The 24,112-nt window shown below is 36.5% G+C and overlaps 1 protein-coding gene and 1 long non-coding RNA gene across 3 annotated transcripts; one reads left to right on the plus strand and one right to left on the minus strand.

The window, feature by feature from the left end:
* Positions 1 to 2,461: 2,461 nt before the first annotated feature.
* On the plus strand, positions 2,462 to 12,131 carry LOC138313768 (uncharacterized). 2 transcript variants are annotated; one of them, XR_011207257.1, is made up of 4 exons: positions 2,462 to 2,537; positions 7,374 to 7,529; positions 8,007 to 8,217; positions 10,905 to 12,131. It is a non-coding gene; the product is annotated as an uncharacterized lncRNA (long non-coding RNA). The 2 variants fall into 2 exon arrangements; XR_011207256.1 differs by lacking the exon at positions 10,905 to 12,131 and having other exon boundaries at positions 8,007 to 8,491.
* Positions 12,132 to 17,264: 5,133 nt separating this feature from the next.
* Positions 17,265 to 23,946, minus strand: LOC138313767 (Golgi-associated RAB2 interactor protein 2-like). The gene is made up of 2 exons (XM_069254068.1): positions 23,849 to 23,946; positions 17,265 to 17,628 (listed from the first exon to the last, which is right to left on the minus strand). The coding sequence occupies exons 1-2, from the start codon at positions 23,944 to 23,946 to the stop codon at positions 17,265 to 17,267; spliced, it is 462 nt and encodes a 153-aa protein (XP_069110169.1).
* Positions 23,947 to 24,112: the final 166 nt, after the last annotated feature.

Below are 24,112 nucleotides of genomic sequence, written 5' to 3' on the forward strand. Positions count from 1 at the left end.
AGTCTGAACGATGCACATTAGCCGCAGCTGCACTGCAGGTTTGTTTGTGTAGAATGGCATGGCTGATTACAGGTAGGCTTTTATACCTGCTTTATGTCTACCTGGGCAGGTGACATGTTTGTTTTGGATGCAGATGTATGCATGGTTTGCATAATGACCGACTGTTAACAAGACCACTTAATTGTCCAGAGCTCAGCTAGTGCATGATGATTATATTTTAATGAACATGATTAAATGATAATTTTCTATGGAAATGTATAGCCGCTATATGGCTTTTAGTTTGGATCGTCTGAAGTGAAAAATAATTGAGACAGATTTCTGAGTAAGTTACCTACATAAGATTCTCTACTGCTCCTTTTACCTGTTTGCTGAACCTGCTCAGTACAGCTACCTTTCTCCCATATCTTCCTTTTAATGAGACCCTAAACATCACAATGGATGAAATATTGGTACGGTATTCGGCCCAATAAGTGCCCAGGGTGGTTAAAAATTGAAAAACTGAGAGGGTACTTAATAGGATTAAATTTTTATTTAAAGTTTTCCCACAAAGTAAACCATTTGTAAAAGAAATAAAATAGACAATACTGGCCTCAGAAAGGGGAAGGAGGGCTCATAGAGACAGGGGTGCTTATTAAATAAGGTGCTATTAGAAGGAAACCTTGAAGCTTAAGGTGGACAACTCTGCATCAGTAAATATGGTACTTTTATACTGCTGAACCTTGTTAGATTCGGTTTGTGTTTAAACTAAAAAATAGGGAAATATTACATCTTCGGGTAAATAAACCTCCATATCACACTGCCACTAAGGTTCATGTAAAGGCTTTAAACAGTGATATTTTACAAGCCTAAAACTCATTACTGTGCTGCAATTGAACAGAACTAATTTCATGAATTGTTGGTATATACCCTGGCTAACTGTCAGTCTTACTGTTGATATGTAATTTGTGAAGCTGCTTGTAAAATTCAGTAAAATATGAGAAAAATGTATATTTCTGGAGAAGACATAGAACTCGTTTGAATTGCATTGATGGAACCAAATAATCATGCCATCGTGTTCAGTTGTGAATATGTCAGGTACTCCAACAGTTTGTTTGGCAAAATCGGACCAGCAAATAGCGCAGGAGCCTATTGTAGTAACTGAAAATGGCTGCTATAAATGGCGGATCACAAATATCGCATATAAGAAGCCATCTCAATTGATACAAATGTTCTTATAGACACCATAAGGTACTCTGAACATGACAAGAAGACTCTTCACGAAAAAAATAGTTCAACCGATCTGTTTGGGGCGAAAAATGCAAATTTCCGGAAAGAGCCTCAAAGTCCACATTTTAACTATTTTTTTTCGTAAATAGTCTTCTTGTCATGTTCAGAGTACCTTATAGTGTATATAAGAGCACTTGTATCAATTAAAATGTCTTCTTATATGCTATATTTGATCCGCCATTTAAAGCAGCCATTTGCATTTACAACAATAGGCTCCTGCGCTATTCGCTGGTCCGATTTTGCCAAACAAACTGTTGGAGTACCTGGCATAGTTACTACTGAACACGATAGCATGCTTATTTGGTGCCATCAATGCAATTCACACGAGTTCTATGTCTTCTCCAGAAATATACATTTTTCTCTTATTTTAATGAAATTTACAAGCAGCTTCACAAAATACATATCCACACTAAGACTGACAGTTAGCCAGGGTACATACCAACAATTGAAGTTAGTTTTGTTCAATTGCAGCACAGTAATGAGTTATAGGCTTGCAAAATATCACTGGTTAAAGCCTTTACATGAAGCTTAAGGCCATAAATGCATAAAAGACCATGTGCATTTAGAAGTGTAATATATACCATATTTAACCCAATAAGTACACCCGTTTCTATAAGTACCCTCTCACAGTTTCGATTTTTTTGAAGGCCTAGAGATTACTTACCTTGAATTAAAATCTTTATAACTGGGAGAAATAGGAGACTATAAAAACTTGAATATCGTAAAACCCCTTATTTCATTCCTTTTGTAGATTGATTTGTGACTTATTTTTATTATTAATTTTTTTGAAAGGGCTAACTTTGATCTCAAATGCCCAATCAATTTTCTCAATGTTGTAATTTAAGTGCTCTTGGCACTTACTTGGTCATATATGGTATATCAAAAAGATTGTGCAATCTTTAGTGCAGACTACACCTGTTTTTCTTGACAATTCCAAGAAATTGGCAAGTCAAGAACTCAAGATAAGAAATGATCACATACACATTACAAAAAGGACTTACAACAGCTTGGTATCTACAGTGTCTTAAACTATTGGTCTTCTATCTGTGGGTTACAACTTCAGGTTGTTGTTTTTTCTCTGGGAACTTTGATATATCATGAAACGTGGACAAATTTCTTCAATTATAACAGCTGTTAAATGGATGTAAGTATAATAAAATTTAAACAATTAACATTTATTCAATTTTGATTTTTCAGATGATGATTCAGTCCATGTAGAACAATGTCCAGACCATGATTACCATTATGGAATCATGAATGAAACATTGAAGGTAAGCTTTATCTCAGGATTTTCTTGTTAATGCTGTTAGTCAAAAAACATTTTGGCTAGTCTAGTAAAATCTATAAGATATAAACGTTACTTAATGTATGTCAAGTTTACTTAATTGTTTATAATTATGTTTTCGATATCATATTTCAATGCAGGTTATTCTGGTTCTGGTACTAGTTCTTATGTTTTCTGAGAAAAGGCTATTTAGATCAAAAGTCATTGCAGATGCCTTGACAAAGTCTGTTAGTTTGATGTTTTGTGCTATTAGGTCAAAGATAAAAAAAAAAAAAAAAAAATCTGGTATAAAAATGTATAAAAAAGTACATCATAAATCTTGTTATAAAATGATGAAAGTCAAGTTAATCAAATAGACCTTGTTCCAGGATCATGAAAGAATCTTAGACTTCAGTTTAGACTTACCCAATCATTACTAACCATTATTAATGTAACATTTTGTATTGCCATTTTTGATTGGCTAAGTCTAAACTTCAGAGAATTTTGGACTTAAGACTGTGTTATGGTCTCGAGACCTGATTATGCCTAGTGACAGCAATATACAATCACTTTCGCTTACGACGACAGTATATTTTTTTGAAAAATGCAAATGTACATGTTATGTGCTAGTTTAGAGCTTGCAAATAGAAATATATCAGTGTCTCTATGCCTGTGGTTTATGGGGATAGGAGGACTAATGCATTAGCATATTTCAAACATAACATATAACATTAAATGATGAGAAACTCTGTAGGCATATTGTGACCGACTTTTTCTGATTGATGCTGTTTTGAAAAGCAAAAATAATTTGAGACAACATGCTGTTTATTTTCTTGCTACATTTCAATTAGGGTGAATAACCAACATCTTGAGACATCTGGTGTATAGCTCACCTGGCTGAAGGTGTCAACTTTTCCCTTTAAACAACCTTGTCTTCAAAAGTATGAGACCTGAAATCGAGCTTGCTTGGATGATGGACCACCAAGTTTGTTCAAATGAATGACCTTGGCCTTTATTCAAGGTCACAGGGATCAAATAAGCTAAAATATGAGTTGGCCTCCTGGTTCTAGTTGTTTCAGTATTTTATTTAAGTTTGGCATTGTTTAAAACAGTATGTACATACAAGTTTTGGTTTATAAGTAATTGAGTTTTCAAAATATGATATCAGGATCAAGTTATAAAAGTATAGCAGGTTTTAATTGTAAGCATTGTACATATATTAAGTGATTTGGTTGCCATTTAGCTTCATGTTAGAGGGAACTTCCTATAACTAGTCCGTAAAGCTGTGCACCTGTGAGTCCGGATTATGGGTTTGATCCAACTGGTAGCTCATTACTCTTGCCCTATTACATATATCAGAAAGATGAATTTAGCTAGGCTTCCCTATTTTAGTTGACACTACTTTTAACATTTGGACAGGTTCTACATGACTGCATTAAGTGATTTAAATGTATCTATAATCATGAGTTGGCAGTTTGGTTTCCAATAGGTCACCTTTTATAATGTCAGTGCGAAGAGTCCTGAGTCAAGGGAGATAATTATAGGGTAGGTGACCAGTTTTATGGCAGGTGAACCTGACACTGGTTGTTAACATTATTAGTCTGTCTGTGCTACTGTGGTAGTATAGTCTGTAGACAATATCATTCCACAAATATCAACCAAGATTAATTTTCAACTTTTGAGTGTGTGTTTCTTCAATGTATTGGAATAAATCATCGGTTAGATGGTACATTGCTAACACAAATTGCTTTTCACTGAGACTGCCCTACAGATGTGTATCCAATAGGTGAAGGGCTAGTCGGGTAATACATAAGAATACCTTATCAATTCTGTCACCAACACCTTCTCTTCCCCCACCCCTTCGCTTCCCCCACCCCTTCGCTTCCCCCACCCCTTCGCTGTCTCTCCTACCAAAGTACAGTAAAACCTCCACACTGAAGGTAATTACTTCATGAATGTCAAAATATTTTATCCAATGCATATAAACCATCAGATAAGTCAAATATTTTGCACAGTTTCATTGACTCCTTGGACTTGTGTGTATTATACTGTAATAAGGTCATTACTTTCTGATTATTAACATTAGTTATGCTCTTTAAGAATGGTGTGGCTACAGAATGCTGCCTTCTGATGAAGCAGTTTAGATGAACTACATGTCTCTTCCATAATCAGTAATGTCATAACTCATTCTGAATAAAACCTCTTAAAGATATCGAACTTCTTATGTTCAGAAAATCTGATTTGCTGAAAAGATTGACGATTGACTTCTGTCATCAAAATTTTACTGCTATAATAATGAGGTAAAATGGATTCTGCCTTCAAATTCTTTCAAATTTTATTGGCTATAAATGTAGTTGGATCTGTAGATCCTGGATGAGGATACCGTCACTAATAAGGGAGAAGTCTGTCCAATGTCAGGCGGTTTCCTGGGATTTGTAAGGTCTTGTGAGCGTTTGCATCCAGCATGCCTTAGGAGGTGGTGACACATGATTATACAGACATTGATTTCAGATTAAACGTCTAATCACCTAATGTTAAATAACTGCTTGTGGGAAAATTTCAGTGGCTGATGGTAAAAAATGATAAAAGTGCATAGAAATTTTAATGACATTGGATAACAGTATTAAAATTTCATTCACTGCACTATTGTGTTTGAATTGTATTAACTTTAGGGTCATTTAGGAATAACTGATAATGGGAACTGATTAATCAAAATGATGATGTCTCTACATTTTTTAGCTGCAGTTGAAAATGAAATCTATAGTTTCTAGTAATTAAAGCAGTACTTTAAACATGCAGTTCACAATTGATGAACAGAACAATTTATTGCATTACATGCAATAGTTTTGAAAACCATAATATGATAAAACATTTTATGGAAGAAATATTTGATAAAAGAAAGCCTGCAGTTCTTCGCTTTTCTGTAAGTGTAATAACTGTTAGCTTGTTCCTTGTAATTTTACTTTATTAAAAAATGCTAAGTGTTCTTAAGCTGCTGCAGGTCATTGGCAGATTTACACATTTCAAGCTTTTATTTTGAGTTTGAATGGACTGAAGTCTAATTCAATAAAGAACACGTGTCAAGTCGCTCTACTTTCCGAATGTTGATTTGCATACCAATACCGAGGTAATATCATTATTAGGGAGTCTGTATCGCTGTGGGCTGTGTGTTTATTCACATGTCTGCAAACCATAGGCTTGAAGATTGCTATCGATGTATAATTTACCGGAAAAAATCAATTGATGAAACATCTGATCTGCCCTGTGAGGTTGGACTTTGAGCATATATTAGTACTGCTGTCTGTATGGCTGCATAGTCTTTTTACATTGTTTCTTTGATCAAATTAATGGTAATTTAAATACCCAAACATTTATTTCAGTTTAATTCATAGTTTAAAAGCATGTATATATTTCTGTTGCTTTTCTTGTTTCAATCTTTATGATTTTAATTAGTGGCATTAACATGTAACTGATTCTAGAACCCTGTACCCTGTACCCTGTACCCTCTACCCTGTACCCTGTACCCTGTACCCTCTACCCTCTACCCTGTACCCTGTACCCTGTACCCTGTACCCTGTACCCTGTACCCTCTACCCTGTACCCCCTACCCACTACATGAGTTGCTATTACGGACTATCGGCTTGCGCATGCGCGGGTTATGACGCCTTAGATGTTCGAGTGAATTACAATAGATTATGAAGGAATCTTATTACTTGATATAAAAGCAATTTTTCAATTACTTTCATACCAATGGCAGTCGGTAAATTTATTCCGAGTCATACTTGCATACCTTGTACCCTGTACCCTGTACCCTGTACCCTGTACCCTCTACCCTGTACCCTCTACCCTGTACCCCCTACCCACTACATGAGTTGCTATTACGGACTATCGGCTTGCGCATGCGCGGGTTATGACGCCTTAGATGTTCGAGTGAATTACAATAGATTATGAAGAAATCTTATTACTTGATATAAAAGCAATTTTTCAATTACTTTCATACCAATGGCAGTCGGTAAATTTATTCCGAGTCATACTTGCATACCTTGTACCCTGTACCCTGTACCCTGTACCCTGTACCTTCTACCCTGTACCCTGTACCCTGTACCCTGTACCCTGTACCCTCTACCCTGTACCCCCTACCCACTACATGAGTTGCTATTACGGACTATCGGCTTGCGCATGCGCGGATTATGACGCCTTAGATGTTCGAGTGAATTACAATAGATTATGAAGGAATCTTATTACTTGATATAAAAGCAATTTTTCAATTACTTTCATACCAATGGCAGTCGGTAAATTTATTCCGAGTCATACTTGCATACCTTGTACCCTGTACCCTGTACCCTGTACCCCCTACCCAATCTCATCCCATCCACAATACTCTATGCCTAAGTTTATAATATGCAAATTATATATATATATTGCTCAATATAATCTATTATAATATATATATAACATTTTTTTCTGGTAAATTATGGCACCAGATGAACAGTATTCTTACAAAATTGACATTTTACAAAATTAGATCACTGTGACCTATATTTTGACACTTAAGTTTTATTTTCAAAAAAAGTTTTATTTTTAACATATAAATGCATGTAAAATCATTCAAAAATATCATTTGGTTCCAACAAAACTGGACAAAACCGAAAATTATCCATCCTGTTTAACCCCCCATAACTTACAACGGACTCCGACCTGACCTTAATCATATTTCATATCATGATGTCCTAAACCCCGGGTATCTGTAAACAAAAAATAATGCTTATCGGTCATGCCAACCAGAGGGCCCAAATTGACACTCCTCCTTTAAATCAATTCTTATTGATTGTATTGATTGAAGGAGGAACAAAATCTGCAAAGGCACAAGATCTTTCACGCAAAGGCGATTCAAAGACAGGGCCCCAGAAATATTGGTTATTGACGTGTCATTCCTATCCCGTGTGCGAAATTTGACCATCAACGACATCGATCAAAGACTGACTGTGCAAGAGAAGAGGTAAGGACCATTAATCGTATCAAATACACATTTAATGAAGTTATGATGAAAAATAGTATATATTGTACTAAATGGTTTGACAATACTGAAAATCTGGAGGAGAATATTCAATTATATTATATTTCTATCTGAACTGTAGAAAACAATATTCCATTCCGCTACAATGTACTATTTATTCAAATTTACCTAAAATTTAAACGTTCCAAATCGCTATATTGTCACAAACCAATCAATTTGACTTTGTCCGATATTCGCCTGACTATAAATTTATGTCACTTAGGCGATAATCCGCCACCAAAGCATAGCCTTCATTCATTGTAAGATGTAAAACGAAACGCATCAACAAAAAGGGTATGGTTTAAAATTAATTTTCTGTATTAATTATCTCAGATGACTCTATTTAGTGTAGGTTTTACTTGTTGGTATACATGTACATAAACTCGCATTAAAAAGTAGTTTTCATCTTTTTTGTTCCAGTTATGCACTTTTTGCTGTAACTATCTGTAGGAGGTCCCATTTCATTGCCAAGATCAAATTTGCGGGATCCTGGTACGAGTACGACGGATTAAGTGAGTCCATTAAAGCAGGGACCAGCTTTCAAGGCACAATGAACTTTGCTGTTTTTGTCTCCTGTTAGATTTGTTAGACTTCTCTGCTGAAGGAAATTTTGTTCAAACCTTGTCGAAAGGTTGGTTGTGACATTTGAGTGTTGTTCAAGTGGTTTTAATTGTTAATATTTAAGCATTAATGTTTATTTAGATATTACATGTATTGGGTTTGAAAAACAATTTGTTTGCAAACTGTGTGAATCAGTGATTTTTTAAGGGATTCATTTTTCCGAATCAATACGCAATGTCTTTGTGACGTCACGATAACGTCGGGGTTTCGCGCCATTCTCGGATTCAAAAACGTATTGACCAATCAGAAAGCCAGTTTAGCTATGAAAACGAAGAGAAATTAAATATAAATGTTTCGAAAAAGCAACAAATATTGTGATTGGAAAAAAAGCCCAACAAATATACCTACCCTCAATTTGTATGCATGTTTTTATAATTACTTTTTAATTGTTTTTATACTAAATTCTACTATTTGATTGGTAGGTTCTTTTTCTTCGTACTATTTTGAAGAAAATTCGAGAATGGCGTGAAAACTCGACGTTATCATGACGTCACAATAGAGACGTCGACGTTGCGTATTGATTTAGAAAAAACCCATTGGAAAATCAATGGAATCGTAAGTATAAAATATGTCATCAGGTAGTCCACCTTCAGTCCGTGGTCTCCCGTCCACCTTTCAGTCCGTGGTCTTCCGTCCACCCTTGAGTCAGTGGTCTCCCGTCCACACATGATTCCGTGGTCTCCCGTCCACACATGATTCCGTGGTCTCCCGTCCATCCTTCAGTCCGTGGTCTCCCGTCCACCATTCCCCCAAAGTCCGTGGTCTTCCGTCCACCCTTGAGTCAGTGGTCTCCCGTCCACACATGATTCCGTGGTCTCCCGTCCACACATGATTCCGTGGTCTCCCGTCCATCCTTCAGTCCGTGGTCTCCCGTCCATCCTTCAGTCCGTGGTCTCCCGTCCACCCTTCAGTCTGTGATCTCCCGTCCATCCTTCAGTCCTCGGTCTCCCGTCCACCATTAAGTCCGTGGTCTTCCGTCCACCATTATGTCTGTGGTCTCCCGTCCACCATTATGTCCGTGGTCTCCCGTCTATCCTTCAGTCCAGGGTCTCCCGTCCACCCTTGAGTCCGTGGTCTCCTGTCCACCCTTCAGTCCGTGGTATCCCGTCTATCCTTCAGTCCAGGGTCTCCTGTCCATCCTTCAGTCCAGGGTCTCCCGTCCACCTTTGAGTCCGTGGTCTCCAGTCTACCCTTCAGTCCAGGGTCTCCCGTCCACCCTTCAGTCCGTGGTCTCCTGTCCACCCTTCAGTCCGTGGTATCCCGTCTATCCTTCAGTCCAGGGTCTCCTGTCCATCCTTCAGTCCAGGGTCTCCCGTCCACCTTTGAGTCCGTGGTCTCCAGTCTACCCTTCAGTCCAGGGTCTCCCGTCCACCCTTCAGTCCAGGGTCTCCTGTCCACCCTTCAGTCCGTGGTCTCCTGTCCACCCTTCAGTCCGTGGTCCCCTGTCCACCCTTCAGTCCGTGGTCCCCTGTCCACCCTTCAGTCCGTGGTCTTCCGTCCACCATTATGTCTGTGGTCTCCCGTCCACCATTATGTCCGTGGTCTCCCGTCTATCCTTCAGTCCAGGGTCTCCCGTCCACCCTTGAGTCCGTGGTCCCCCTTCCACCTTTCAGTCCGTGGTATCCCGTCTATCCCTTCAGTCCAGGGTCTCCCCTCCACCTTTCAATCCGTGGTCTCCAGTCTACCCTTCAGTCCAGGGTCTCCCGTCCACCCTTCAGTCCGTGGTCTCCTGTCCACCCTTCAGTCCGCTCTAATAGGCAATATTGCATATTGCAATTTTGGAAGAATCGGACAAGAAGGCCGGTAGTTGGCCATCTTGAATTTTGATAGTAGGAGTTTGTTACTGCTTTTTCTTAAAACATTATAAAGCCATCTTTCTGAAATTTCAAATTTAGGGTTTATATTTGTCCCAAGACATTGTAATTATATTTTGAATATTAAAAGTAAACAATAAGACTGATTAGCAGCCATCTTGAATTTTGCCACTTTGTCAGAAAGTACTGAAAAGGTCTAGCTTCCTCAAATTTAACTTTTAGTGTCTTTTTTGTCAGAAGTTTTGCATATTTATTTGGGAACAAAGTCGCGTTTTTAGGCAATGCGTCATCAATCGACGTGTGCAGTCCACCGTGGATAATTTTTCCATTAAAAAATATGTTCAAATAAATGACCTTGACCTTCATTCGAAGCACAAGGGTCGAAAAGGTTTTTTAAAACGACTTCTTGTCAATATGTAAGAGCCATAGAGATATTTCATTTCCTATGTAGCATGATAGAGGACGGGCTACCAAATGTGTTCAAATCAATGACCTTTACCTTCAGTTGAGGTCACAGTTCAACTATAGTCTCTCTGTGTTTTGTGTCAATAATAAGATTACCGTTAATACACATGGACCTCTTTTTCCAGGATATAATTTTTCGAACGAATACATTCCATTACTAACCAAACTTATCGTAGTGATATATCGTGCTCCGTTTACACCCGGAACCAGACGGCAACGTACATAGTATAGGCTAATTACATTGGTTACTGACGATGGTTCTGTTCTGAAGATACTGTGCGACAAGTATAATGTAAACATGGGTTGTGTGTCGGTTTTTGTTATAATTGTATAGTCTGATCAATACTTAGATTTTAATTTTTGAATGCTTAGTTGTGAGTTATCATATCTTTTTTTATACTTTTTTTTTCTCATTAAGCTAAACTTTGCCTGAAATCCTGACCTGGTCATGACCAAGTAGTGTTATTGTTTTCGATTTATCCTAAAGCCAGGATGGCCACCATTTTGAAAACGTATTTTGAACCTCTTCTCAAGCTTGCCTGGAATGATCCTGATATAACATAGACCCAGTGTTGCTATATTTACAGTACAATCTGAAATTAAAATAACCGCCATGGTGCCATCTTAAAAGCACATCTAAAGGTGTTCTAATCACTAATGATTAAAATTGGTTTAATGTGAAAGAAGGCAGCTCAAGCAGTGCAGTTATTAAAATCCATGATTGATACCACATTCACTAAAATTACCACATTGAAAAAACATTATGTCATAGGACTGCACTTCTTGTTTGAAGTATTTCTGGTCTAGATAAAACAATCTTCAAAACCATGCTGTAAATGTTTATCATAGATTACTATGCAACATCTAGAGCATGCTTTAACGAATTTAAATCTTCCACAATTACATATGGACACTCCAGTGGTTCAAATATAACTATAATCTGTAATTGTTTCTCAGATCCCTGTAGTCATTCCTTGCTATAATATTATTATAAGAGGTATACTTATATAATGGGCCTCACACGTTTTAGTTGGATGTACATAAAACATGTATAAGAAAATGTTTATAGGACATATTCTACAACATACCTTTATATTTACTAAATACATATGATATTTTGATAACTTTGCAATAAGAATTGCATATGGAATAATAATAAAAGTGAGAGATTATGTCATGTGGTTATGCATACTTGTATCAAGATTTAATGTTTGTTTCACATACTTTATCAAAACATTTGGTTTTGTGGTTTGTTTAGATTATTTAATAATTGTATTTATTCCAAGAAATGTTGGCCTTAAAGAAGCTTTGTATAACTTGTTGTTTCATTATCAATGTACACATCTAATTTGGTTAATTTCAAAACATTTGATTTTGAAGTTAGTTAAATTACCAAACAATTCAAGTTATTCCAAGAAGTGTTGGCCTTTAAAAAGCTTTGAAAATATTTTTGTTTTATAACCAATTTACAAAGCTACTTTGGTTTATTTCGGAATATTTTCTAGACCTACACTCCTATTGCCTTTCATAGAATAAGGTTGTTATTTTTTAAAGGATATGTAAAATACATGAACACTTTTGAGCATAGTTTATTATAATTGCATCTCGAATTAGCACATACTTTATTTAAACTATCAGTATGCAATGGCAGTTAATGATATTAAGTCAAATAAAGCATGTTTTTATTATTTGCTGTCTTCGATGAATTTAACAAGCAAAGTGCTAAATACAGCAGTATTGGTATTGAAACATCAATGACGCTCGCATGCGTGTATAAACGTATATTGGGTGAAGTTGCCCCGCATACAGGCTACATTTTTCAAAAATGAAAAAAGGTGAACTTTGACCCGATAGCGAACTTTTTTATTTGATCTAATAACGATATATTAGAAAAAAAGTAAGTCTTTAATACTATTTACATTCATCATGAACATTTTTTCCTGTATCTCAATCATTTTTGTATTTATAGCTATTTCAAACTTTTGCGGTATGACGTTACGGCAGCCGTATTTAATTTTCGATCAACATCAAAATGCGGTCACCCCTTCCAACTCGTGCTATACAACATGACAATACATCTAATGACTGACTGCCATTGTCAGGAAAGTAATTGAGAAATATCTTGATTTTGATTAATAAGATGTTCCTTGAAACGATTCCTTTATAATCTATTGTAATTCACTCGAACATCTAAGGTGTCATAACCCGCGCATGCGCAAGCCGATAGTCCGTAATAGCAACTCATGAAGTGGGTAGGGGGTAGAGGGTACAGGGTAGAGGGTACAGGGTACAGGGTACAGGGTACAGGGTACAGGGTACAAGGTATGCAAGTATGACTCGGAATAAATTTACCGACTGCCATTGGTATGAAAGTAATTGAAAAATTGCTTTTATATCAAGTAATAAGATTCCTTCATAATCTATTGTAATTCACTCGAACATCTAAGGCGTCATAACCCGCGCATGCGCAGCAAGCCGATAGTCCGTAATAGCAACTCATGTAGTGGGTAGGGGGTACAGGGTAGAGGGTACAGGGTAGAGGGTAGAGGGTACAGGGTACAGGGTACAGGGTACAGGGTACAAGGTACAGGGTACAGGGTACAGGGTACAGGGTACAGGGTACAGGGTACAAGGTAACAAGTATGATACTCGGAATAAATTTACCGACTGCCATTGGTATGAAAGTGATTGAAAAATTGCTTTTATATCAAGTAATAAGATTTCTTCATAATCTATTGTAATTCACTCGAACATCTAAGGCGTCATAACCCGCGCATGCGCAAGCCGATAGTCCGTAATAGCAACTCATGTAGTGGGTAGGGGGTACAGGGTAGAGGGTACAGGGTACAGGGTACAGGGTACAGGGTACAGGGTACAAGGTATGCAAGTATGACTCGGAATAAATTTACCGACAGCCATTGGTATGAAAGTAATTGAAAAATTGCTTTTATATCAAGTAATAAGATTCCTTCATAATCTATTGTAATTCACTCGAACATCTAAGGCGTCATAACCCGCGCATGCGCAAGCCGATAGTCCGTAATAGCAACTCATGTAGTGGGTAGGGGGTACAGGGTAGAGGGTGCAGGGTAGAGGGTAGAGGGTAGAGGGACAGGGTACAGGGTACAGGGTACAGGGTACAGGGTAGAAGGTACAGGGTACAGGGTACAAGGTATGCAAGTATGACTCGGAATAAAATTTACCGACTGCCATTGGTATGAAAGTAATTGAAAAATTGCTTTTATATCAAGTAATAAGATTTCTTCATAATCTATTGTAATTCACTCGAACATCTAAGGCGTCATAACCCGCGCATGCGCAAGCCGATAGTCCGTAATAGCAACTCATGTAGTGGGTAGGGGGTACAGGGTAGAGGGTACAGGGTAGAGGGTACAGGGTAGAAGGGTACAGGGTACAGGGTACAAGGTATGCAAGTATGACTCGGAATAAATTTACCGACTGCCATTGGTATGAAAGTAATTGAAAAATTGCTTTTATATCAAGTAATAAGATTCCTTCATAATCTATTGTAATTCACTCGAACATCTTAAGGCGTCATAACCCGCGCATGCGCAAGCCGATAGTCCGTAATAGCAACTCATGTAGTGGGTAGGGGGTACAGGGTAGAGGGTACAGGGTAGAGGGTACAGGGTACAGGGTACAGGGTACAGGGTACAGGGTACAGGGTACAAGGTATGCAAGTATGACTCGGAATAAATTTACCGACTGCCATTGGTATGAAAGTAATTGAAAAATTGCTTTTATATCAAGTAATAAGATTCCTTCATAATCTATTGTAATTCACTCGAACATCTAAGGCGTCATAACCCGCGCATGCGCAAGCCGATAGTCCGTAATAGCAACTCATGTAGTGGGTAGGGGGTACAGGGTAGAGGGTACAGGGTACAGGGTACAGGGTACAGGGTACAGGGTACAGGGTACAGGGTAGAGGGTAGAGGGTACAGGGTACAGGGTACAGGGTAGAGGGTACAGGGTACAGGGTACAGGGTACAGGGTACTAGAATCAGTTACATGGCATTAACATGCTTCAAAGTTCTCATATTACAAATTCATAAATGATTCTTTACCAAATCATACATTGATACCAGATTAAGAGCAGATAAAACCATATTTACATTAGATAGAGATATATTAAGTTAAAGCTTGATTAAATTTCATAGTACTGCTAATGATACAGGATACAGTTTGCAATGTTATTCTGATTTCACTTTTGAAACATCGAGTGAAAGTTAAGCAGTATGTGATAAAACACTTAAAATTACATTGACTTATTATAATTATAAACATATAGGAGGTCGATTTAGCTGATGATTAAGTTCATCATTGGTCAACAAAAGTTAACTGGAGTAGTTTCACTTGTTCAGATAAAAGAAGAAAATATTAAAAAAAAGGTAATTCAAATTTACATGGTTTGATAAAAGTCCTAAGTGAAGATGTACATTGCCTTGAGTATAGTAAATAAGAGTGAACCCTATGGTGTCCCAGTTATGTTAGGTAGGGTAGTTGTCTGGTACTGCATGTGCTCAGTAAAGTAGGACATGTCCTAAACTGACCATTACTGTTACTATGACATAAAACACTAACAAACCAATCTAGTGATTGTACGACTTGTGATGTGGAGGTCAAGGTCACCGTGCCTGTGATGGAGTTGTTAGTCACTGGTATAGTATTGATTATACAGAAGCTGAGAGAAATACTGGCCATAGCTCTTACTGGCATGCTGTAGTCTCCTTCAGTCACACAGAACAAAAAGATTGGAATTTTATCATTGGCCAGGACAGTGCAAGTGTCTTCCGTCCTGTGGTCGTGTCAGCCTTCCCTACTGATACAGTTGTGGAGGGACCGAGTCACTCAAGGGGAACTTATTAGGTATCAGTGTGAAAAACTCAGTGAAGTGGAACATCGCAGCCTTTTACAGTCTAGGTGTTAGTTCATTCTTCTACAGGGAAGTACAGCAGATGGGCCGACAGAGGATTTTAAACTGGTTTGTATTGTACTCTATATGACGCGTGTGACAGTTTGGTAGACAGATGTGTTGTAGCGTTTTGTTGGTGTGTCAGTTCTCCTGAATTATTTATAAGATATTCAAATAATAAATTTGTCTATTTCACGGTGAATTTGAAGACTTCATCCAGAGTTGATTCCTATTACATCAGCTGGAGTCTGAATATCATAAGGAAAGATCGAGTTGGTGATACTTTTAAAACCTTTGGTACATGAGGACTGAAAAATTGGAATTAATTGTTTATTGATTTATGATTCCCCCATCTAATAGAGATTAAAGCAAGTTATTTTCTAGAGAAATCCAAGAAATCAGAATGATTAATTTTGTTTACTTGTATACTGCATTCACCTACTGACATGCAGCATCCATATACTGCTCTGCAATCGTCAGACAGCCACGGTTGGGTGCACTACACTATGTGCTGTTGTAACAGTGGGTCTCCCTCGATGGCGTTTTTACCTGGGTTTCAAACTCATGACGCAGAGGATGGAAGGGTTGATGGTATCCCTTGACATAATAACAAGCTGCTATTGTTGCAGTCTCTTGGAGGTTAAGACATATTTTTTCATAGGTCCCAAGTATTCTTTGATATCTATTGTATTATAGGTATGCGACAATGGTACCGATTGAAATGGTACCATTCATAAGGATACCTATATTCCTTCATAGAATGGGGAGGAGCATTTATTGTGAGGGGGTTCGAATAAGGATACCTATACCTTTGTGAAAGGAGCGGGTCGGTGTGGTTTGTACATACTGTTAAATATGGTCTTCATAGTGTTAAAAACATACTAATGTCCGTAGTCAAATGACTGTCCTGGAACTCCGAATCGTCCTATCACACCTTCATAGAACTTGGACGGAGGAGGGGCCAGGGGGGGGGGGGGGGGGGGAGCTCTAATAAGGTAATTACACTTTTTTCAGTTATAGTTATATTTATCAATATCTGATATACAAATGTGTGTTAATCAATGACTGTATATTATATCTGGCTAAATTATACACTTATTAGGAACATTTCTATCAATGACACAATTCTATAAATACTCCCATTGCTGTACACTTATGGATGGCGATTAAGTGAAGCGTGATCGTCCGTGGGTTTCCGACCATGTAAATTTTCCCTTGGTATCTTACTCTCACTTAGTACCCCTCAGCTTTACAGGTGAAAAACGATTCTGGATTTTGGAATTTAGGTTCATGTGAGGATTGACATGAAATATGTACGCTTTCAACTTTTACCATGACACTGTTGAGAAATATCAGAAATTTCATTGATTATTGCTGAAAGTTCACCTTGATCATATTTTTCTTTTATTCGTAATATTGCAACTCTATATTTGTAAGATATAAGATATGTTGTCTCAGTCATGTCATTGACATTTGTCTGTCTTGGCATATCAACAACTTCATTTTACTTTCTCTTTTGCATTTATCTCATTTCTAATGCAAAATGAGAATGTGGCCACGAGGCAAATGCATATTTTACATTTTCTACTTACTTCACAGCTGTTAACTGATCGCAGAGCTGAGGTAATATTTGTATTATACATACGGTTTCTATATCTAAGTGGCACTGTCGATAATATCACTTGAATTTCTAATTGGTGTTACCGATGTCAGTGATGTTAACGATGTCTCTGATCTCACTGATGTCTCTGATCTCACTGATGTCTCTGATGTCACTGATGTTACTGATGTTACTGATGTGACTGATGTAACTGGTGTTACCAATGTTTCTGATGTTTACTGTTAATCGGTGTTACTGATGTCACCGATATCTCTGATGTTACTGAGGTCACTGATGTTACTGATGTTACTGATGTGACTGATGTTACTGGTGTTACCAATGTCTCTGATGTTACTGATGTTACTGATGTTACTGACGTCTCTGATGTTACTGATATCTGTGATGTTACTGACGTCTCTGATGTTACTGATATCTGTGATGTTACTGATATCTGTGATGTTACTGATGTCTCTAATGTTACTGATATCTGTGATGTTACTGATATCTGTGATGTTAGTGAGGTCACTGATGTTACTGATGTCACAGATATCTCTGATGTCACTGATGTCACTGATGTCTCTGATGTTACTGATGTCACTGATGTAACTGGTGTTACCAATGTTTCTGATGCTTACTGTTAACTGATAATACTGATGTTACTGATATCTCTGATGTCACTGATGTCACTGAGGTCACTGATGTTACTGATGTCACTGATATCTCAGATGTTACTGTCGTCACTGATGTTACTTAAGTCACTTTGATGTTACTGATGTCACTGATGTCACTGATGTTACTGACGTCTCTAATGTTTCTGATGTCATTATGATGTCACTCTCATGTTACTGATGATAGAACTGAACCTTTAAATGTGCAGAATACTGAAAGTATACACAATTACTGTTATAGTGCATTTAAAACTATTAGTTAGGCAGGCATGATGTCATATTATAATACAACAGCGCTGCACAGATATGGGCAACACTATTTAGCCTCCCTCGTCCTGTTTGTTGTGAGGGCATAATTAAGGATGTTTTGAGTTAAGTTTACAGATGAAGGAAAGTTTGTGGTGAAAAAGCGATCTAATATCGGATAAAAAAGGAGCAAAAAAGAGAGGAGAAAAAAAAATTGATATGAAAGTTTTATAGACAAAATATGATAACATTACTGGGGATGTTGGCAGGTTCTTTAAAAATTTATTTCTCTCCGAACTCTCTCATTTACCTGTATATCTCACCTTAGAATCAATTCAGACGTAGATAAGTACTCTTAAGTATACATAATAAGATTTGTGGTCCTTTCCTGGGATGTAAAAACTGCTGAAGTTCATTGGTAGGTCCATTGCATAAACATCTTACCTATGGAGGTCAAAGGTTACCTGTAGAATAGGTGTTTATGGTGTGCAAGTTCAACCTCAGGACAATTAGGTTTAGGTGTTTATTGATGACAATTAACTTTACACACCTGAGTCTGATGAGGTCAGGTAAGGACGTAGGTAATAGGTACATATTGAACCAGCCTCACGTTACGAGTTCGTTACAGGTAATAGTGACAGGTGACCTAGTGTGAGGGACATGTACATGCTTAAATCAGATTTCATACCTACTTGGTGTCACAATTGGGTTCTGATAAAAAGCACTTAGATAATGTACAATGCAATATCATTATCCAGATCTAAAGAAAATTTGTTTGAGAACAGACCATAATTATGTTTGAAAATCAAGAATATTTTCAAGAATATACCTAAAGCTCAATGATGATCTTAAGCAAGGTTACATTTACATATAAATCTGTTTTCTGTTTGTCAGACTCGTTTATGGCTAATTTCTATATAAAAGTTTCAACTACATGTACAAAGTAGACTTTTTACATTGAGAAATTCCTAATGTAACTGGATTTTGGAACCAAATTCTTTGACATGAAATTATGAAATTGATTCAGTCATAGAAAAAAATAAGTTTGTTTTCATTTTGTTCCATGGGAATAAAATTCAGATCCAATGGTATTGCCAAGTATTTGTACAGATCTGTGTTACCCAGAACATACAGTTGATATTACTTCTTTGACCCACAAGGATTGGTAGGAAAGTCTTAAGCCAATAATATCAATTAATGTTGTCACTTTGAGTTGAATCTTGAAGTATTTGATACTTGGACAATATTTTTGTTTATTTTGATCATTTTATCAATATTTATTTTCAGTGTAAAAAGGACAAAATCTGTATCCTAACAACTCCTGAAACGTTTGATGTTTTGAAGAAATGTTTACATTGCCATATCTCTATTTGAATCCGAGTACTAGTTAAGGTCAGTCAAACACTGATTTTAACAGGTGCCCTGTCAAATATTGACGAGACCGACCTGTAGGATAGTACTGACAAAGCCATTACTAAGTCAAAGTGTAAATACTTCAGAAGTCAACTGACTGTGCATGGGATATTGAATTTCCTGTTAAGTAAAAACATAAACAGTTGTAGAGGTTGTCTATTGATTGTTCACTGTTGTTTTACAAAATAACTAAATATTTAGAAAAATGTAAAAATATTATTAGAATATGCATAGAAACATTTCATATTCACAATATTACAATTGCATGCCAAGATTATCTGTTAATGAATTTGTGTCAGCTTCAGGGCCAATCATTGTTCCTTTATATGTATACTACAGATGTAAAATTTACAGAAAAGGTATACAATGATGGAACTTCAGGTATGAAGGTGTGATCTTGTCTTCTACTCAGGTGAGCACAGGTGTAAAACAGAGCCTCTAAATTAGGGTCAGACTATTGTGTGGGTTTTTAGGATGGGACCTGTTGACAGAGGAACTTTTTAAGGGTTATAACTCTACATAATTGTGGTAGACCTTTTAAGGGTTATAACTCTACATAATTGTGGTAGACCTTTTAAGGGTTATAACTCTACATAATTGTGGTAGACCTTTTAAGGGTTATAACTCTACATAACTGTGGTAGACCTCAATCAAGTGTATGTACAGAGGTACTGATATTGGAGTTTACATATAGGCATCTTTCAGGGCATAAATTAGGATTGAACTTATCAGGATGATTAAATAAGTGTTGCTTTTCCATCATAATCCAACACAATTCCGAAACAGCCACAAAAACGCCAAAAATTGAACAGAAAATGCAAGAAAAAAAGCACAGGAACTTTACCCAATGTACGGAAATACCTGACCAATTTTGAATTCCATTTGCCCAAATATTGAGGTTTGTTGACCAGTGAAAAGTTTTGCCATAATCTAACATTGATGAATATTTTAAGATTTTAATAATAGTTGTATGGGAATGGTTTGAGCTATTTATAGCATTTGACCCAAGTCAGAGTTCACAGACAATGGACCTTTGTGAGTTCAGATGTTGTTCTTCTGAGGAGAAAGTAATGAGCTTTGGAGACTGCTGAGGCCGTTGGTGGCCATTACTTTTTATTACCAATTGATGGTGGTGAGTTAGAATGAGACGAGGATAAGGGGAATGAACAAATCTGTAATCATCACACTTAAATTACTGATCCATCCTGGCCTTTGGTGATGGCTTATAAATTGGCTAAAGAACCTGTTTCAGAATCTTTCTGCCAATTTTAGATTTTTTATCCCTTGACCTTTACTGTTCTAGATGTAAAACAAAAGTAAACAAAGTATACTCATCCAACCGTATCTGTCACTTTGCACAATTCTGATTTCATATGGATATGCCATAGTTGAAGAGCAAAACAATTTGTTTACTTTTTAACCAATTGAATTTTAAGTGGATTTCAATAAATTTGAATAAAGAAAAAAGCTCTTTGAAAGCAAAACGTATCTTAATAATTGGATAAAAATTTAAAGTAATAAAGGCTCCCTTGAAAGCATTGTCTACAGTATATATATCATCAAGTATATATTTCCCAGGGGAAATAATGTATACTTAACTCCATTGTTATTGATATACCCATGTGGCATGCTCTGTTATGGTTTCTGTTCATATAGATATGGTATAAGGGTCCAATGGAGAAGATGTTTATGCAGCATCCGAATCGATTTGAAGCTTTGTATATGTAGGATGTTACAAATTACTGACAGGGGCGCAGTAAAAACCTATCGAGGCTTTCTTGAAAGTTCTGATGTGAGGTTGTGAACAGCTCCCTTCTTCATTCTAATGTCAACCATTATTCATTTGAAAGTAATATATATTGATGGTTTGCGTGTTAGCTACATGGTGTGCATCCCTATCAAATTGTAAAAGAATTAATTTCAAACATCTAGCTAGTATCTCAGCTTCCTTGTACTCCATCGGTGAAATTTAGATGGCCAGTAATGAGCATGTTCAAATGACTGACCTTGACATTTTTGAAGGTCAACAAGATCGGACATCTTTAAAGAAAGTCACAGATGTGCAGTTAATAAGCCATGTCATGAAGAATCTTAGCATTAACTTTAATAGGTCATTGAAGAGCTTATCAGCTGCAGAGATATACAATCCCAAATGGACAGTGGTTTATTTACCTCCTTTAATGATACAAATTAGATAATATTTGTCAAGATTGAAATCCAACATCTGTCTCCATTCCACTTTACTGTAAACTGTTTCTATCTGATATCTGTCAGAACTGTCCCCTGTCCAATAAGGAATGGCCAACCATATGGCATTATCTCCTGGCAGTGGTGATATTTTGACAGTAATAATGATTAATCAATCGCCATGACGACTTCACTGTGAATCAACATTCCTGACTGCTAATATACGCCCTACTAATCAGTGTCTGTGTGACAACATCAATATTGCTGCTGATGGGGTATTATTGTATGGTCGCCGTGACAATGGCACAGAAATATAGGGTCACGATGACCTAACCTGATATTTTGGATGTCATTCAAATCTAATTATATAACGGACGAATCATTGTTACATGTAACATTAAAAAAAAAAAAAAAAAAAAAAATTGAAAAAAACCTCAATTACTGAAATTAGAACATGAAATTTAATGTTAAAATTATTGAAAATTAATTTGGCTATTTTCTTTATCATTCTCATTCGCACTCCTTTTCAAAAAAAGAAAAGATCCCATGATTCACCATTCTAATTCCTTACCAGTTCTAGAATAATACTTTATATGATTTCGGTTGACTTGTTGACCTGGGAACCTATTGTTACCAAATGTCTAGGAACTAATTTGGTTGAATGACTAATGATGTGAGAGTTGTCCAGATATTGATTTCTTGGTCTGACTTAATCTTGTGTTTAAATCTAATGTGGCCAGTTTACACTCTAAGGGATGTCCTCCATAGAGAACGCTCCAATAATCAATGTTGTAAAGGGCTCCATCAGAGCTCAAACTGTCAAATGCAGGTTCACAAAACTTTATACGTGGACTGAAATCTGAAAACTGATGTCCAGCTAAGTACCCTACAAACTTAAGACAATTTTGTACCTTACTGTAAACAGAAATTTATCAAAAAAGTGAATCAATGTTTGTTGTATATATCTATATTTACAATGTACTTATCATGCTAGGAGTCAGATTTTATTTATACAAAAATTACATAATATTCTCACGATGCTTGTCAATGTAAAATGCAGTTGATCACTTTGAATAGCTAGTGTTGGAATCTTGAAGCACACCAGGTGTAACCAAATTGGATTAACAACCAGTGTTGATTGGTAAAACATTGCCCTTCCTCTACATTTGAGTTATTGATTTAGACTAGAAATATTGACTATAGTATAATTAATCAAACTTGAGATAGTGAATTTGATTTACTCTGTGAATACAATCAGCTGTTCTTTGTTTGTACATTCATTGACTTTGGTTCCTATTGGTGATGACCTTCACAGTTCAGTGGGTAGTGTCCATGTATTACAGTAAAAACATGTTTATAACAAACAACTTCCTCTCATGGTTTCTATATGATATCTGCAATATGTAACAAACTTATGCTTATAAAAGAAGTGATTTTGATGGTCCCCTAGAGTTTTGTTATAACCATGTTTTACTGTACACATACTTAGAGAGCCCACCTGGGAACACATTGGACAGGTAGGATCTTTTAAATTACTGGTATATTAATTCTTTTAAGAATTCGTCATTACTTTTTCCATTCAAATGAAAGGAGTCGTGTACTGTGTTTAGTATAGATTATTATTTTATTATTGATTTACCTTTAACATCTTGTTTAGTTATCTTGACAAAGTACATTAAGTGTATTGCATGTATTACTTAAATCTGATATGCAGTTTGCTACTGTTAGTGATTGTGCCATCAATTCAAGGTCAAGGTCAATTATAATGAGAAATTGAAGTTGATTTAGTTATTGTTAATAAACCTTATCAGATATAGAATTACTTGCATCAGTCATCATGATTTGATGTGTGTAAAGTATTTAGGTCTGTTTGGTGGTGACATGGACGGTCATTAAATCGGACATTTATTTCAAACATTTGTCAGTTGTACATAATAAAGATTATAAACCATTGCATTCTCACAAACCTTCACAAAAAAGAGATTCTGATCATTTTGTTCTGTAAACAATGTGCATCTTTGTTAATTTCATAGGACTGAATTGAAAAAAGATTAATTCTATGATTTAACATGTTGCTTTCATAGAAGTATTAGAACTTTCAGTAAGTAACCAGTAAAGTTCTTTGCACTTCATCTTCTACTTGCCATGGGCAATACTTTCTGTGCAGTCAAGAGTCTATCACCTATTCTGTAGCTACTATATTTTTCATATTAGCACTGCTTAATGTTTGTGAAGCAGACAGATTGTTTTCATGTAAGTAAACTGTACTTTACATTTTACTCATCTGCTGCAATCAATTCAGTAACTGTTGCCTTCTCAGATTCTTAGCCCATGTAATGAAAAATTGATCAGTTTTATCCGTGTCCTCGGCAGCCATCTTGGCAGGCTGATTGTCACTTCTGGTTGCCATGGCAACGGTCCCAGAATTACAGTGTCCTTGTTAAATATTTATAGTTGGATGTGTTTTGTTCTCAAGGATATTAGCATGTATGGTTGGTAAAAGTTTTCACAAAATATGAAGTAAATATTTTAAAAATTTATATGTCTAAATTAACTTCTTGAAGGCTTCCAAAATT

Source organism: Argopecten irradians, unplaced genomic scaffold, assembly GCF_041381155.1.
Source record: "Argopecten irradians isolate NY unplaced genomic scaffold, Ai_NY scaffold_0907, whole genome shotgun sequence".
In the NCBI taxonomy this organism is placed as follows: Eukaryota; Metazoa; Mollusca; class Bivalvia; order Pectinida; family Pectinidae; genus Argopecten; species Argopecten irradians.

Excerpts from the sequence above, each read along its gene's own strand:
- LOC138313767 (XM_069254068.1), bottom strand. The coding sequence starts at position 23,946 with ATGGCAACCAGAAGTGACAATCAGCCTGCCAAGATGGCTGCCGAGGAC. Across the intron at positions 17,629-23,848 it reads TGGGCTAAGAATCTGAGAAG|TTACATCAGTGACATCAGTA; the intron begins GCAACAGTTACT and ends TGGTAACACCAG.